Source organism: Mixophyes fleayi, chromosome 3, assembly GCF_038048845.1.
Source record: "Mixophyes fleayi isolate aMixFle1 chromosome 3, aMixFle1.hap1, whole genome shotgun sequence".
Lineage (NCBI taxonomy): Eukaryota > Metazoa > Chordata > Amphibia > Anura > Limnodynastidae > Mixophyes > Mixophyes fleayi.
The window spans coordinates 237,072,934-237,091,280 of NC_134404.1; the positions used below are offsets into that span (position 1 = coordinate 237,072,934).

Below are 18,347 nucleotides of genomic sequence, written 5' to 3' on the forward strand. Positions count from 1 at the left end.
AGTTGAAAAGTTAGTCTAGTTAAAGAAAAGTGAAAGCTATTGAATAGATAGGTTTTTTAGAATGTAAACAATGACTTTTCATGTTTGATTTTTTTTCTAATAAAATGATATAAAACTATTGCATATTTTAGATACAGTTTTTATCATGAATGCTTTTACACATTTTTATATCACTTTTTTTTTAAATGCAAATTTTAATTCTACTTCCTGGGTGCATCTTTTTAAATTTCCACAGTACTGTCTGACAAGTATAGAGTATTCTCACACAGAGAAGATAAAGGTATAACCACACCGGAAATCATTTCACAAATAAAATAAAATCCTCTCCTTTATAATTCTCTAAAAAAAGCTATACCATAAAATGAAGTCTCATAAATCTCAAATAAATGTAACATCAGAATATAGAAAAAACAATTGCTTGAAATATAGTAAACATACTTGTCAATAAAGGAGAATGTGAAAAAGTTTTTTAAAATAGCCCTTGCAGAAACAAAACATGTGAAAATGTACAAATGTTTTAGTGATGGGCCCTGGAAATTTGAATGGGTTACATCAAATATAAGAAATTAATAATATTAATATATTTTAGATAGTGAATCTATATCTGAAAGAAGTAAATCAGCTCAAACTGAAAAATTAGCAGTGAACAATGGTTCCAATATTCAGTCCATTTTTAATATTTGCCAACCTTTCCATACTATGGACTACATTTTCTTATGGTTCCTATTGAATCCAGAAGCAAAATATATATTGGTAAATCAACTTTTTCTGGTGTTTTTACTAAAGAGCCTTAATTCACTTTGTCAATCTTATCCTTCATTTTAAATAATATAGAAGCATCATATCCTATCTTTTTAAATCTCTCAATAAGAAAAAAATAATTTCTCTCCATGGTGCTTTTCTTTTTCAGGAATTGAGTTTTCAGAATATATTTAACTCAAGAACTTTTATTCTCTATTTAAACTCCAGTACAAAAAATATTTGGCAAGTACACAATGCAATTCCCAATTCTTGTGGCTAATTTTTATTGCAGACCACTAATTCTAATGCTTAGTGTACAATAGAAACAAAATAATATACCAATATTATAGTAAAAGATTAAAGAAAGTAAAATATCAAACAACAATTCAATACAAATAATGGGAAAACGAGAATTTGGAGTTTTCTGTTGCGCTATATAAAAAAATATGTACTGTACTTTATTTAAAAATAATTTATTTTATCATACAATATTAAAGGGTACATGTTTTTAATCAGTTTTTTTTTCACCTTTCTTTAAATTGCCATTATAACAGTCACTGAACCCTGTGTTTTCCACATAATAAATTTAGTAAATATCACAAAGGAATCAAGACAGTCTGGAAACAGTGTTCACACTTGATTGCTCTGCATGGCTTGCTCCCATTTTAAAAAATATTGTTTAGAAACATATTTCTATATGTCTTAATATAGGCAAAACTTACTTTTCTGGCTTTAGATCTCTATAAATAATCCCAAGACTGTGGAGATGATCTAATGCCAATGCTAATTCAGCTAGATAAAATTTGACATCCTCTTCTGTAAACATAACCTATTGGACATAAAGACAGGGTTAAACACAGTCCAAAAAGTAAAGTATTCTGCAGTACAAATTCAATCAATTGCACAAATTGCTTATACAATTAAATGGTCATAGACAATAACCCTATACACTGGAGGTTACTTAACTGGGATCCGGCATTCAGGCTCTTTTGGTGAGAAAAAAGACCAGGTCAGGAGGAGTAAGGAGACTGTTACAGATATTGTTGGACTCACTCCTATCAACTTAGGTAATTGGGAACCAGACTTTCCTTTATTCAAGGATATTCTACCCTGACTAAGACTGATTTTTTTGTTTTTAAGTGGACTTATGCGTTAAATTATACCCACCAGATATATGAAAAATACATATTTTAAAATATATTTTGTTACTATTCCTAAATTTTTCATACTTCTCAACACTCTAGGTCGATTTAAAGATGAAATTGGCCAGACCAAGCATCACTACCCAAAAATCTGCACTGTCCAACAAAATTTGGGATTTGGTATATATGCATCTTTTAGAGTTAAAAAAAGGCATATGTTTCCTGCAACTTGGCAGAACTATGTTCACTTACAAAGGGAATTTTACTTTGGACAAAATAAAAGTATTGTTATGTTATTATTTTTCTCTAACCTGATTTGCTGTTGGGTGCGGACACAGATACAACAAACTAGAGTATAACTTTTAACTAAAACTCATGTTCTTTGAGTTAGACAATTTTGTAATAAAAAATGTCTGGGATTTGCCCGAATTGCATTTTACTAACTAACTCTTACTTGTTCTATGTAGTTCCTAAAATGAACATTAAATCACTAAACTATGAATATTTACCTCTTTAGAGAGTCTACTGAAGAGATCCCCACCACGCAGAAAAGTTAGTATTAAATACAACTTTCCTTCGGTTTGAAATGCTGTATATAGGGCAGAAAACAAATATGTTTATGAGATATTGAAAGTTAATTCATATAATATACATACATACATACATACATACATACATATATACTGCGACAGAGTCGCCAGTTTGAATGGCAGGTATTCATGTCCCAGGCTGTCTGACTTGCATGCTTTTAAACCCAGGGAGATTGCTATGTATAGGAAGTAGCATTCAAAAGAGTGTATTAAGCTTCAGGAAAATTTGTTAAGGGTCCCTGGTGTTTTGTATGGAGAGAACAGGGTGGGCTCCATACATAGGCCCAGTCCGGGTCTTCTCGTCTACAGCCTCACAAGAGACTGATTAGGCGCTGCACCTGACACGTGCCTGTTAAAAGGTTGCAGCTCTGCTTCAATCTAGGTCTCAGTCATGGGGAGGAGGCTGGATGCTGGAGGCCTCCTGAGAGACACTGCTGTGTTGAGAAACGATGTGTATATGATATATGTGTGGGACATAAGGTTCTGCACAGGAGAGAGGGTCTCCACAAATATTTAACTAAATGCCACGGTTTTTATTTATGTTTTGTTTATTTTGATTATGCTAATAAAACTGGTTGAGGCCATTTAAACAGAAATTCCTACATTCAAGTAATTTATTGCTGCTGTTCGTTGCCATCTACCCCAGGCGATGGTACCTATTCCCCTCACGGTCACAATACATACATACACAAACACAATTAAGATTCACATACAATGAACTCACAGTCTTGGACATTTCAATCCCTGATGGAGTCAAATTACATTAAATGGAATAATGGCCAGCCAGAGGTTCCAATCACCAGGCAAGCTTTGTTTGTTATAGCTTATGTATTTGTTTTATTTATTAATTTATTCATATGAAGTATTAGAAATGGCACTCTTTAGGTAGGTGTCATGCTCAGTGTCGGACTGGGACATGAAGGGCCCACCGGGGGAAATGCAGCGGTAGGGGCCCACTACAATGGGGTGTGGCCAACTGTAAGAGGGGTTGTGGTCAGTCATTAAAGGGGATGGGGTCAGGCCATGGAGGACAACGTATAGCACCTTAGTATGGTCCATAAAGAAAAAGAGGACATTTGCAGTGAGGAGCCGCGAAGGAAAAGACAGAAGAGAAGAAAGAAGTCAATAGGAAAGTAAGTGAAGGGGAGCAAATGCAGCATGGAGGGCACTGTGTGAAACAGGGGAGACAGGGAAAGGGGAGGGATGAATTGAATACAATCAATCATCATCAGCTATTTGTGTGCTGTCCATTCTTTGTGGTTAGTGTTCTCTCCCCTCATAGTGTACACAGAAAACAAATGCTATACTACAGTACTAGAGATCAACCATTCATCATATGAAAACCACAATATAAGGGTATAGACTAAAAATTAATATATCCATGAAGCACTATGGAGACCACAAAATTATTAGCATAAAAATATATGCACATTTAAAATATTACATAAATCTAATTACACTCTAGACACTGGCAAATAAAAACAGGACTCTAAAAAATGATCTACCCACAAAATGTACACTCAATAATAATCCAATGCCACTACAAAGGACAAAAGCAAAACATTAATATTAAAGCATATAGCAGATGCAATCCTATAAGGACCTAACTGTCTGAATGTGTTTTATTCTGATTAAGATATGCTTCTATAGGGAATAGAGTCCCACAATTGATTGAAAACAATTAAACATGGAACATGATATAAACAGTGAATTTGGTTACTAGTTTATTAGGAATCCATTCATTGGTCAGCTGCAATAGGATCCTTTTATAGAGGCACTGAAGACGTATATTGCAATGAAGCCATTCTAATTTATCTCCCTCCCTCCGAGGTCACACAGTGGAGAGCTCTAGAGAAGTTTGCACGATTTATTACTTACTGATTACACGGACTCACACTGCAGTTAGGATGGCAACTTTATGACTACAGGACGCCTGCAACTACAGCAGAAGGAGTAATCTGAGATCTGTGTCACTGTGAAGCATTTCTGCCTCTCTCTGTCTCAGGAGCAGGAAGTGTTCTCACGTGCTGGCTGTAGGCAGGGATTAGTTTGACAGTCTCCGTTTCATATGTAGACTGACCGCAACTCGTTAATTCTCTGCTCTGCCTCACCAACAAAGAGGGCGGGGTTATCAGGCAACAGGGCCTCCCGGGGGATACCCCGGCTCCCCGGCAGGCCAGTCCGACACTGGTCATGCTAGAATGTATGAACATCATGTTTTTACAGCTACGTCACAAGCTGTTACGCAGATTTCATGCAACTACTTTTCTCTGGTTACACATGACTGTGAAAATGGCAGATTCATTTTAATAATATACATTTTAATCCATAACATATTAAATTATTTGTATTTTTTTAAATTTACCATAATGAAGTTTGACTATAAAAGGATGGTTGACCTCTGCCAAGATGTCTCTCTCCATCTTCGATCTCACACGATCATTAACTACAGAATAAAAAAAAAGAAAAATTAAAGTGTTAATTCTGTACCACAAATACTCTTACACTAGGGAAATTTTTGACACAGGCCAGTATGTTTTGGACAGTGGGAGGAACTGGAGCACCTAGGGAAAGTGTGAAACCTGACTGGTCCGGTGTTGTCACTTAATTGGGGTACACAGTTGTTGTGTGGTACTCCATTTGCTGTCACCCTCCTCTTCTGCTCCAGCTATGGTGTGGGTGTGCCATCCACTGCCAGAGAATACTCAGGAGTTTAACCATGGGTGTAAGGTGAACACTAGTGGCAGTGCAGTGAAAATAAATATTGGGCACCTGGCCATCACAGTTCAAATAAAGAAAAAAACTTTATTTAAAACTCCTACCCCTCTAGCACTTAAGCATAACAGCTGGAACATGGTATAGAGAATTCAAGCACAAATCTTCAACAGCACATACTTCAGCAGATCATGAAGTTATTGTAGCAAGGCTGACTTGTGCTGGGAAGAAGGACATCCTGTTGCCATGGAAACTTGGGGTGAAGCAAAGGTCAACCTCTGCAATTAGCCAGAGCTCTGAGGAGAAACAGGAAGGAAAGAGAAAAGAGGCGAGGAGAGTTGATGGAAGCCAGAAACATGTGTGGCAGCAGCAGGGAAAGGAGAGAGTTCTGAGAGGAAAGTATGCTGGAAAGACAGAGTGTGCAAACAAAATGGGAGACATCAGAGCTATAAAAACAGATGCAAGGTGTAGCATTGCAGAGGAAAGTCTTGTAGTCGGATCCCTGCAGAAAATTAGCTATCAAGCAGACTAAGGGTGATTACACACCAAAGCAAGCCTATGTGCAGAGAAGGAGATTTCCATTATTAGCGAATTGCATGTTAGCCAGGGCCAGATTAAGGGCCACATGTGCCTGGGGCTGAAAATTATTAAGGGCTTGTTATGAGAAGTGGTATCCCACTGGAGGTGTGCAACAGTGATGTGTGCGGGCGACCGTCGTGTGTGGCCATGGCCATCACCATGGAGGGTAAAGCTTCCGCTTCCATTCAACAAGCTACATCTCCCTCCCATCTTACCTTACATAAAGAGTGCACTAACTGCTTCTCACAGCATGTATGTAAAGTGAAGAGGGGGAAATACATCGCTGCTGTCCCTCATATTGGGACAAGCTCTGGGCTGATCAGGAAAGTGCCCTAAAATCAGGAATATCCTAATGGAATTGTGACAGTTGAGTGGTAAATGCTAGTTTATTAACCACTGAAGATAAAAATACAACCAAAGGTTGATCAATGAATAATATATATATATATATATATATATATATATATATATATATATATAAACACCTGCTGATTAGTGCAAATATCTGATCAGCCAATCATGTGGCAGAAACTCTAAAACACCAAAATAGAGAAGAAATGTGATATTAGTGACTTTACTGTGGAATGATTGTTGGCGTTGGACAGATTATTTCACTATCTCAGAAACTACTGATCTCCTGGGGTTTTACACACAACAGTTTATAGAGATTACAGTCAATGGTGCTAAAAACAAAAAAACATCCAGTGAACTAAATATCTGTGGGTAGAAATGCCTTGTTAATTAGAGACATCAGAAGAGAAGGCCAGCCTGGTTCCAGCTGACAGGAAGGTGACAGTAACTCAATTAACCATAGGTGATATACAGAATAGCATCTCCGAATGCACCGCACATCCAACCTTGAAGTGGATGTGCTACACCAGCAAAAGACCGCACAGCATCCTTGTGACCGCCACACAATACAGGGAGCACCCTTGTGACCACCACACAATACAGGGAGTAGCCTGGTGACCACCACACAAAACAGAGGGCAGCATGGGGACTGCCACACAATACAGAGGGCAACCTGTTGGCCACCACAAAATACAAAAGGACACCTGGTGACCACCGGCTCAAATACTTAAAACAAGATCCAGATAAAATAGCAGCATAGATCATGAGATCAAGGCAAAAAAACTAAAGGCAATATATTTTAGGCATGGATTTCCAGAAGAGTTTGTATCAGACAACCTTCAGTGTACTTTAGCAGAGTTAGTACGATATACCTATACCCATGATTACACAATCTATAATTTATTTTGTCTACTTTGCATGTCCCTGTTTCATGTATGTACTGTTTTTCCTACTGTACTGCGCTGCAGAGCATTGTGGCACCTTACAAATCTATGATAATAATAATAATAATAACCCTATCAATCTACAGTCAAATGGACAAATTGAGAAAACCTTTAAACTGACAAGCAGAGGAGATCACTTCATAGTCATAATGGAATACAGATATACAGCTGACCGCACTTTATGATGCCAATTACAACTAAAGTGGATTCTATCCAGAGACGCCATATATGGACATACACACCATATACATATGCACACACACAGTGCCATATACATACGCGCACACACAAAATGCCATATACACAGACACATAATGACATATACATACACACACACACACACAGTGCCATATATATACAGACAATGAAATTTATATATATACACAAAACCTAATGCAATATATATATATATATATATATATATATATATATACACACACACACAGTGCATTATCCATACACACAATGCTATATACATACACAAAACACAATGCAATATACATACATAATGACAGGCATATACAACCTGTTCCCCCAGCCATGTATTGCCCCCACCCTTGGACCCTTGTACTTACTTGCTGACATCCCTGAGTAAAAGCTGCAGGAAATTAACCTCATCTCTCCAGGCTAAAGGCTCAGCAGCCCCCCTCTGCATAAGCAGGTAGCCTGGCAGCAGTCTGATTTACTTAATTAGATAACTGACAGGGCCAGCCTCATTAGCTCCATCTCCTCTCGTCCCCTCCAGACAGGTGAGAAAACAGAGAAAAAAATAAAAAACAATAGCGATTCCTTCTGGCTGGCCTGGGCCTATTTTTGTGGAGAGGCCTGTGGCTGCAGATTCATCAGGCCAATTGTTAATCTGGTGCGGTTGTTAGCAGAAACCTTCAATTTCATCTAGTGGTAGAGAGGTAATAACACACCAAACACTGTGACATCATTATTGCTGTATAAAGAAAAGAACTCGATAACATTAATTTACATGTACATGTATCAGAGACTATGTAACCTGTCAGAGATATAGAGACATTCCAAGTATCAGAGATCTAATGCAAGTTACACCTGAAAATGCCAAAGTTAAGTAGCCCAGGTCACCAACATTTCTACAAGTGCACCAATGTTAATTAGCTGATATTTCAAATTATTTAATATTGCCAGGACTGTGATCACTGCATTAAATCATTATTGCTTTATAATTTTCACACTGTGTGTGAGTAAGTTGTGGAAGAGTTTGGGCGTCAGTGAATGCATGTGTGGTGGCCATCTTGTTGTTTGATTGTTTCATTACTGTTCACTGTACTGTTGCCTTTCAATATTATCTTCCCTTTTTTTATCCCACTTACCTGGTCTAGAATCTATCCCCTATCTTCTTAAACAGGGACTCCTACACTTCAACTAACCATTGTGGGGGTCTTTTAAACGGGGCTCACTTCCTGATGCCACAATGTTGATCATCCCACATATTCAGGAACTTTCTCTCTCTCTTACAGACTTGCAGCTCCTGGCAGTGCTCTTTCCACAGTGAGGGTCATCCAGGCTGCTCCCATTACATCCATGCCAATATCCAGGATCTCTCCTTGCAGCCACACTGCTTTGCACAGCACTCTCCTCGCTAAGGGTAGCTTTCTTCCACTTGCAGGGCTTTATATGTGGAACTTTTACAACTGACTCCTCACTACTGTGCCTTGTAAAACATTCCAACACATTAAGTGTTGTATATGTGAAAGCTCTCTTCACCTGGGGACCTAGTTGAAGGAGACCATTTCTCTCCTTTCTGGTGTCTCTTCTAGGTTACCCCTGCTGATGGTGGGGATTCCCCTCTCTGTCCCTTTGTAATTGGGCTTCTCATTAAATGGTGCCTTGCAGACTCTGCAGCGCACCCAGAGTCTTTATAGACTCTGGTCCCTCACATGATGTCCACACCAGTGGCGGATCCAGGGGGTGGGGGGCAATCGGGGGGCTAGCTGCCGGTGGCTGCACACTGTGCAGGTCCATTCAGCAGTGACAGTATGCTGCCCGGCTGCTCTGATTGTGTTTTAAATACAATCAGAGCAGCGGGGCAGCACACTGTCACTGCCGAGCGGACCTGCACATACTGTGCAGCCGCCGGCAGCCTTAGAAGTCGGAAAGGGGGCGGGGCCTAAATCGCCTCCCCTACATCGCCCTGGGTATAGCAATTTCCTAGATCCGCCCCTGGTCCACACTGATGATGTATCGACCCCGACATCACGTAGGGATGTCTACCAGTGATACGATCGCTTGTGTCACTGGCGCCCATCCCACAGTATGAGTAGGGTTTCATATTTGGAGCTCCTATCAGTCAGAATGTGGAGTCTAACGAACCCCTGGACTTCACGAAGAACGGCCGCAAGGAGGTGTGGGCTTTGTTGCTGGAGGATCATAGGTCGCGGCCCCTAGGGTAGCCTTCTGATGTGAAAGGTGATGAGAGGGAGAGACTGTGGTAGACAATGTAGCCAGTCGAAATGTAGCCAGTGGCATTCAGGTAGTGCGGTGGAAGAATCCAAGCCAACATCAGGAAAGTCAGGTTCTGGTACAGAATCAGACTGCGAGGTACAAAGGTGCCAAGAGAAGTCAGAGTCAGGTCAATTGCCGAGATGTGTGTATGTATATATGGCGTGTGTGTGTTTGTATATATATATATATATATATATATATATATATATATATATGCATATATATAGTATATATATGTATATATATATATAGTATATATATATATATATATATATATATATATATATATATAAAATATATAATATATATGAAATATATATAGACATATATGGCATTGTGTATGTATATGGCATTGTGTATGCAGGTATATGGTGTTTGTGTATGTATATGGCATTCTGGTGTAGAATCTATTTTAGCTGTAATTGGCAGCATATGGTACAATCAGCTGTTTTACTGTATTTCACAATGGTGATGAGTGAAATTCTTGGCTTGTAAGTTTAAAGGTTTTCTCAATCTGTCCATTTGACTGCGGATTGACAGGAATAGAAATCCAGTCAATAAAAAAAGATTAGAAAAAATCTTCACATGCCTCATTCTGCCAAGATCCCTGTTGAAAGTCAGAGACTTTCTTTGCAAAGAACAATATACCTGCAACATGTCAAATTATTTTTTTCACATGATCTTCTGATCTATGGACAATTTTATCGGAATTTGGTTTTAAGTACTTGAGTTGGTGGTCACATGTTTGACCTCTCTATTGTGTGGCGGACACAAGGTTTCCCTCTGTATTCTGTGATAGTCATAAGGGTGCCCTCTGTATTGTGTGATGGTCACAAGGGCGCCCAATGTAGTATGTATCAGTCACAAGGGTGCACTCTGTATTGTGTGGCGTCGCAAGGGTATTCTCAGCATTGTGTAGCAGCCACAAGGGTGCTTTATGTATTTTGTGGCAGTCACAAGGTTGCTCTCCTTATTCTCTATATTTTCTGTGGTCACTTGCTTTGCTTTCCACATTTTATGTACCTACACATTTTCCAAACAGGTCTCAACATTCCAGGGTCCATATAAGAATTCAGTACAAGGTTGTGAAAGCTGCAATAACAGGGAGAGCAACACCATTTTAATACATAATATGTCATTTCTAAAGAGGCACAGCTACACCCCATGTTGACCACGCCCCAACACTATGTGGTCACGCCCTCTTCAACAGCGCCAATGCTGTGCGGTTGCACACATCTCTTCTACTATTATGTGTGGAGGGGGGGGGGGGGTCCAGAAAGTTGTTGTACCAGGCTCCTAAATTCTTCTTGGTAGCCCTGATTGTGCTGCATTCAATGTGAGGGCAAGAAGCAGATTTTGGTTTATTTATTACCACAGACCGTTCCAATGATTATATACAGACAGGCATGAGACTTGTATCCCCTTTAATGTAAGACAGCAGACCCATTCAAGATCTATACAGGTAATACCCAAATATGGTCAACATACACAACTATACTGATATAATTACATGTAATCAATATGAACTCTTCTCCTCATTTTCAGATTGCTTGTGTGGTGGAGAAGTTTCATACTGAACAAGAGAATCGTTTAGGATTACTACGAAGGTTTTAACAATAAAACGAGAGATTCATATTAACTCAGCAACATATGTTTTAATTGTCAAGGAATAAACCAGTGTAATTTTAATTCATGTCTAATTTTTGAATACTTTATTGAGTAGTATTTAGATACTTGTTATAGCTTTTATGCTTAGGGAGCCCATGGTTGTTGATGATAGCTAATGCTTCATCTGTTGAGGTTAGAAGTGGCAGAGCATTTTTTCAACTTCATGTGGCTTCATTTAAGGCATAACAAGGCTATCAGGTTTTAAGGCCTTATAAAATGTATCAGTGAATCATCTGGAAGGATGTCAAAAGTTGCATTTGCCACATCACCCTTTTATTTTTAGAATCTGATAAATTCAGCAAATATCTAGTGATGCATTAAAATGTGTATGTATAAATATGTCATGCTTAAGTTTGTATCCAGCAGAGGGACACAAGTGCATTGATATCCACGTACAAATTTAAGTTAATATGTGTAACAAAAATATAAATTAAACAAGTGAGATTCAGTTTAGTGAATTCATAAGAAAAATTCCATAAGTCCATTTTACACAGTGCATGGACCTTAATGTATATCACTACAACATGATACTTTTTCAGTTTACCTTTAAGAGTAGCTTTTTTCAAAACCTTCATTGCATAAAGCTGTCCTGAATCAGAACCTTTGATTTTCCGGACAAGAAATACCTGTAGAAAGATTTATGCTTTTGATTAGTTTTGTTATATTACTTTTACATCTGGTGATGTAAAATCAATATTCTGAGGCTCTCAAATCTACCTTGCCATTCTTTATTTTTCTCTTAATAATCCTTACTACTCCCAACATTTTTAAAAGCAAAATCGGGACACAATCAAACCCTGCCTATAATCCCTCCAAACTGAATTCACATCACTGCATGGCTATGCCCCTTGCTGGGGGTGGTGTACGATTGTGCGATGAGCATAGCTGCAACAACAGTGAGAACGACATGAACATGCGGATTGCTGTAATTACCGACGTGTAAGAAATCAGACTTCTTGAAACAGTGACATAGAAAAATTCCGACTCTTCTAATTACTGACATGGCAGAAAATCAAACTTCTTTGATAAGTGACATAGAAGAATTCCGGCAAAGGAATATACAAGCACTGCGACTTACGCCACTTCAAATGGCCACAGTTACATTTCTGCTATTAAGGGGGCAATGCGAGGACCCCTGGTCTGTTTAATGTTTTTTACAAAGGGTTGTACATTATACATTGCCTCCTTAATAGCAGCAATTTAAATGTGGCCATTTGAACTGACGTAATTTGCAGTGCCTGTATGTACTTTTGTTGAAATTCTTTTGTCACTTTTCAAAGAAGTCTGATTTCCACCATGTCAGTAATTACAACAGACGGAATTCTTCCATTTCACTCTTTTCAGAAGTCTGTTTTTCTCCATTTCGGTAATTACAGCAGTCGGCATGTTCATGTCGTTCTTCTCTGTTGTCGGAATTTAGGAATATATAATGACTACCACCACTTGCTGGGTCATTCAGTTAACATCATATCATTGTGGTTCAAAGTAATATTATAGTGTCTTCTCATTAATTTATATGGCATACCAGTATTAAAATGGAAAATGTGTATGGTCAAACAAAGGTGGTTGTAGAACTTATAATTTCTTATTGATACTGTTGCAATTAACTTTTTATTGTTAATATTATAAGGTAAAGACTGTTCTAGCACTATGAATATTGTAATGATCTGATTTGCTACAGGTTGTCTCTTGCCGTGCCCACTTTAAAATTGCTTAAACATATGTAACCGAGAGAAAAAAGTAAAGCAATGGATGTTAACACTTCAGTAAAAGAAACCTCAAAATAAATATGCCAAAATCAGATAAATACCTAAAACCAGTTCACAATGTCATAGCTACTCTATAATGATGCTATAATAAATGCTGATGTGCAGTCCTGGGCCAACTTGACCACTTTTGCAAATGTATAAAGAATGGACAAAAGCTACACCACCGGGTGCTTCCTACACTCTCACTTTACTTTGATGACATTTAACTGGGTGATCTGCCTGAGCATTAAACTTCAATCATTAATTACATGAAAATTTGACATGGTGACAGATCAGTGGAAGGAGGAAACAATTATGCAAGTAATTATTTGCAATTTATTACAAAATTAGAATCTGCTTTAAACAACTCCCACATAGATATGTGTGTCATGTCTTTGTTGAAAATACTGAAGTCATATTCACAGACTTATTTGAAAAGGGAAGTGTGCAATTTGTGTTCCAATCACTGAGGTGACAATAGGACATGTGTTTATGTTTTAAAAGTAAAAGAAATTGAAATAAAAAACCCCACAAAGCTTCATTGTCAACATCAGAATCTGCTCTTTACTGCACACATTTGTGGTACTGAATCAGAAAGAGATGCTATACTAATGAGCAGAGATACTCAAAAATGTCTAATTGGATCGAAACTTGATCCAATTTCACTAGTTCAATGGTCATGAACAAGTTAACAATACCTTTGCCAATTGATCCAGATTGAAAGCTGGTTAAAGAGTTGACAGATCTTGTTTGTTGTTTGCAGTATTGTGTTGGAAGTTTGAACGTCACCATTCACAATTAAAATAGTTGAAAACATTAATAAATTTAAGTTAAGGTCTCGATTTGAATTTAGCTTAATTTTTTAAATTGATCAAAAATTGTATAAATTAAAATTTCAAAATTCTGCACTAATTTGACAAACCTATTTAGGAAACAATAAATTACCCCCATAATGTTGTCTACTTATTATAACTATAAATACCATTCCTTGTAGCAAAAGCATCCAACCCATTTTTAAATAATGTGAGTGAATTTTCAATCACAACCTCATGTGGTACTGTATTCCACAGCTTATCCACTCTTACAGTAAAAAAGAACCCTTTCCTATATAGAGAGTGAAACCTTCTTTCTACTGTTTGAAGCTGATAACCTCTTGTCTCTTACTCATCAGACAAATATTTCTACTATTAAAATATATGATTCAGACACTCGCTCATCAAGGAACAATAAAAATAATCGCAATATTATTAATATATTTATTGATTTAATAGTAGATAAAATGCATATATAAAATATACCTATATAATTAAATTATTCAAATTTTAAAAATACAAAAAAATCAGGTAGTTTTATCTCAATGTTTAAAGCGGAGCATCTTATCACTCCAGAGTAAAATAATTTCTATGACTAAAATGGAGAGGATATCATACAAGCACAATTATTGTCCAAGTCCTTTTAAAATGTTGACAGCAATGTTTTGGTCAGGTTGAAAGAGCTCAATAACAATTTTCATTATATAATTATTTTCAAAATCTTTCTATTGATAGATTTAAACTAGAGATGCTCAGGTTCGGTTCCCCGAGAAGCGAACACACCTGAATTTAGCAGATCCGAGACGGCTCTGTACTTTCGCGCGCCCTCGGGATTGAAAACGAGGCAAAACGTCATTGTTACATCGTCGGATCTCGCAATTTTTTGATTCTATAAGTGCCGCCCTCCACGGCGATCCAGCGCCATTTCACAGAGGGACACAGAAGGGGTAGCACAGTTCTTGCCAGTTTCTAGTGCGGTTGGGCAGCGTAATAGAGAAAAGAAAGAGGAGGTGTAGCAGTGTTCTTCAAAGTCTTCAGTGACATCCAGGAGAGCTCCATTGCTAATTGTCATTGCTGATATTGAAATAATAGGTATGGCAGGCTTGGTCTTCTAAATCTACAGTCATATTGTACTGTGTTATATAGGTAACATACACAGGGCCACCTTAACAACTTTATGGGCCCCCGGGCAATGCAGTGTACCGGGCCCCTAAAAATATATATATATATATATATATATATATATATATATATATATATATATAAATAGTGTGTGTGTGTGTAAAAAAAAAATATATGTATGTAAAAAAAAACGTGATTATATATATAATCACTTTTTTATATATATATATATATATATATATATATATATATATAGGGGCCTTAACTTACCTTAAGTCTGATCCTCTTCTTTTTTCCGCGCCGCTGAGTCTCTTCTGCCCTCTTCCGTGCTGTGGTTGCAGTGAATGCTGGGCGTGACATCACGCACCATCGTGCCCAATGGAAGAGACGGCCCTGAACATACAAAGAGGAGAGCTCCATTGCTAATTGTCATTGCTGAAATAGAAATAATAGGGCTGGCAGGCTTGGTCGTCTAAATCTGCAGTCACGTTGTACTGTGTTACGTAGGTAAAACACAAAGAAGAGAGCTCCATTGCTAATTGTCATTGCTGAAATAGAAATAATAGGGCTGGGAAGCTTGGTCTTCTAAATCTGCAGTCATATTGTACTGTGTTATATAGGTAAAACACAAAGAGGAGATCTCCATTGCTAATTGTCATTGCTGAAATATAAATAATAGGGCTGGCAGTGTTGTTCTTAATCTGCAGTCACATTGTACTGTGTTATCAAAATGGATTCACAGCAGTACACAGAAGACCAGGAGCACTAAGCAGCTGCTGGCACCATACATGATGATGGTAATCCCTCTACATCATCTGCTAAAGTCTATGTTAAAGTGAATAATGCTTTTAAGTCAGGGAAACAAAAATGTAAAAAAAAACATCTTTTACCTTGGTCAAGGAAAAAGACCTGTTATCCAGGCAAAGTTATCTGCAGAAAAAAATAAAATTGCCAACATGCCATTCTACACACGCAGTGGCAAGGAAAGAATGAGGCCTTCGCCTATCTTTATTAATGCTAGTTCTGCAACTTTCACTGAGGCATCTTCTTGTAAGGTCAGTCATGACCAGGCAATACCAGGCGGACTCCAAAAGTGGTGTCCAAATACTTTTACGTGTAAAAGCCGAGCTGGAAGAAAACAGTAATCCATTAGAGGAAAATGTATGTTCAGATTCAGAAATGACACAAATCCCTGAGGAGAGTCTATCCACGAGTGCTCACAACAGAGATGAACAACTGTTTAGCATGGATTGTGGCAGCAGGTATGCAGAGATGAGATGAATCCAATATACAACAGAGATGAACTCACAGCAGAGATGAGTAACTGTTTAGTATGGATTGTGGCAGCAGGTATGCAGAGATGAGATGAATTCAATATACAACAGAGACAATCTGTCTCTTTTGTGAATACAAATGAAAAAAACATATTTAAGAAATCAACTTTCTCTTTATCTTCAATAAGTATTTTTCACAGTTAATCTTTTATGCATAGTGGCTTGTTTTTCTCCTGAGGCTGGTTAAGGTTGATATTTTACCTGTATAGTTTTGTGTGTCAGAATAAACCTTGTTTGTTTTAGTTGTCTTTGGCCTGAGTTGTGATTCCTTGCCCAATTAGAGGCACCCAGAAACCTTGTTCTTCCAGTACTCTCTCAGGGTCTAGTCACCCTGTTTGACATACAATAGTATACTGAGGGTATATTAGTCTTGCAAAGACCTTGGACAGCCACCCCCTCCTTATTATCTCCACAACTGTGTAGGAGCTCTGTTGAGTGTTGTGCAGTTTTGGCAATGTGTTACTGACTCTGGGTAGAATGGCTCTGACCTTCATCCTCATTTTTTGTAGGGTTTTGTGAAACCATAAAGGACATTATGGTACAGTAGTCTCTTCCAGATATTTTGGAAAAACATTCAATTTGCTATTAAAATTTATTGCAGGCTTAGCGTGAGAAAACTGCAATGAGGATTCCCTATTTCCAATCAATCCATCTAAGATACTCTTCTAGTATTTTTGACATTTTTGGCTTTGGATAATAGTTCTTTAAAAGGTGGAGTTTTTTTTTTTTTTGCAATTTAAGAAATTTGTGTGTCCGTGGTTATTGTGACCTGTTGAAGTCAGCAAATTGAATAAAGTCATTTCAATTAATATCGAGCAAACTCGGTTGTCTTTGTCCGAAAATATGCATAGAGCACGGTACGGCGTGGAAGGGCGTATCCAGCTGCAACGCGTGGCAATAAACAGTTTCTACTCTTTTAAACACATTCGCACAAACATATACAGTTGTAAATAGTACACATTAATTGTAGTTGTAACACATAGTCATTTATGTCGAAATATAGTAGTATTCATGTTTAATATTATAAGTTATATGCATATTAGTAATACATATGGTACAGGTTAAAGGAAATGTGTCATGTCTGATATCATATTAATCCCTTATTCATCAGCAGCTGTCCGGTTCATTCGGCGAAGAGATCGCACATTGCATACTCTAGTTACTGATGTTAGGGAATAAACCTTTAATATGATGCTGACTATAAAATGCTAATGGACTAGTTGAAACTGGAGTCTTGGTGGGAAGAACGGAGCACATCCCCTGGAGAGATGACCCCCACCTTTGGATTCTTTAGTTTGAACTAGCCTATGATCTGCAACCCCCTGGACCTTCCTGAAGCCTGGACCAATAGAAGCAAGCCACACCATCTGCATTGTTTTACTGTATTTCTGTCTGCATATAAGCAGGAGCTTTTCATCTAGTGTTCAGTCATCTTGACCACAGACTTCAAACCTGAATGACTGTTCACTGGATCCAGAGCGCCTGCGATAAGTAACGGCTGTACTTATTATTATTTTGCTTGAATTATTCTGCTACTTTTTGAGAATAAATATTTGTGCGTTAGAAACACAAATCGAGATTCGACAATCTTTATTGGATAGCGACAAAACGTGCATAACAGACCATAGAGGGCCTCACTGCCAAGATAACAACATCTCCCATTGGCCCATCAATCTGCAGGTATTACATGGACTGCCACCCCAGGATCAGTTCTTAAATTGAGCCCGGTGGACAGGGGGAGAGCTTATTGCAGATTCGTGAAGTAGTAAGAAGGAAGGGACAGGAAGTGAGGAACAGCTTGAAGTCTTGGCATGTAACAAAAGCCTCGACGAGGTTAATTTCAGGAGGGACTTTGTGTTATCCAAGATCTGGAGGTGGGAAGAGATAAGTATTTCCCATTACCTTCCACTGGACTGGCCCAGACTTTGTGGTAATTACATAGCAAGGGAGTCATTGTGGAAGGCCAGCTCATCTCCACTCCCATTCCAACCAACTTGGTCCAGCACCCACCAATGTTTAAGAACTAGAGACCCAGGGGTTTGACCGGTGAAAGGAAAACACCATGGAAATTTGAAAATGTAAATAAAGAGCCACTCCAGGGGGGAGGGGGTATTCATTTTGAGGATTGT

The 18,347-nt window shown here is 38.0% G+C and overlaps 1 protein-coding gene across 3 annotated transcripts in view; it reads right to left on the reverse strand.

Moving 5' to 3' along the window:
* Positions 1 to 18,347, reverse strand: part of RPS6KA2 (ribosomal protein S6 kinase A2) — a 193,778-nt gene that overhangs the window by 102,766 nt on the left and 72,665 nt on the right. For all 3 annotated transcript variants that reach the window (XR_012689708.1, XM_075203299.1, XM_075203300.1), the window contains exons 3-6: positions 11,747 to 11,828; positions 4,839 to 4,919; positions 2,393 to 2,472; positions 1,464 to 1,570 (exon numbers count right to left, since the gene is read on the reverse strand). Coding sequence is in view for 2 of the 3 variants with exons in the window: in XM_075203299.1 (XP_075059400.1) it covers positions 1,464 to 1,570; positions 2,393 to 2,472; positions 4,839 to 4,919; positions 11,747 to 11,828 (350 nt within the window). In the remaining variant the exon portion in view is untranslated. The remainder of the gene's footprint in view (positions 1 to 1,463; positions 1,571 to 2,392; positions 2,473 to 4,838; positions 4,920 to 11,746; positions 11,829 to 18,347) is intronic.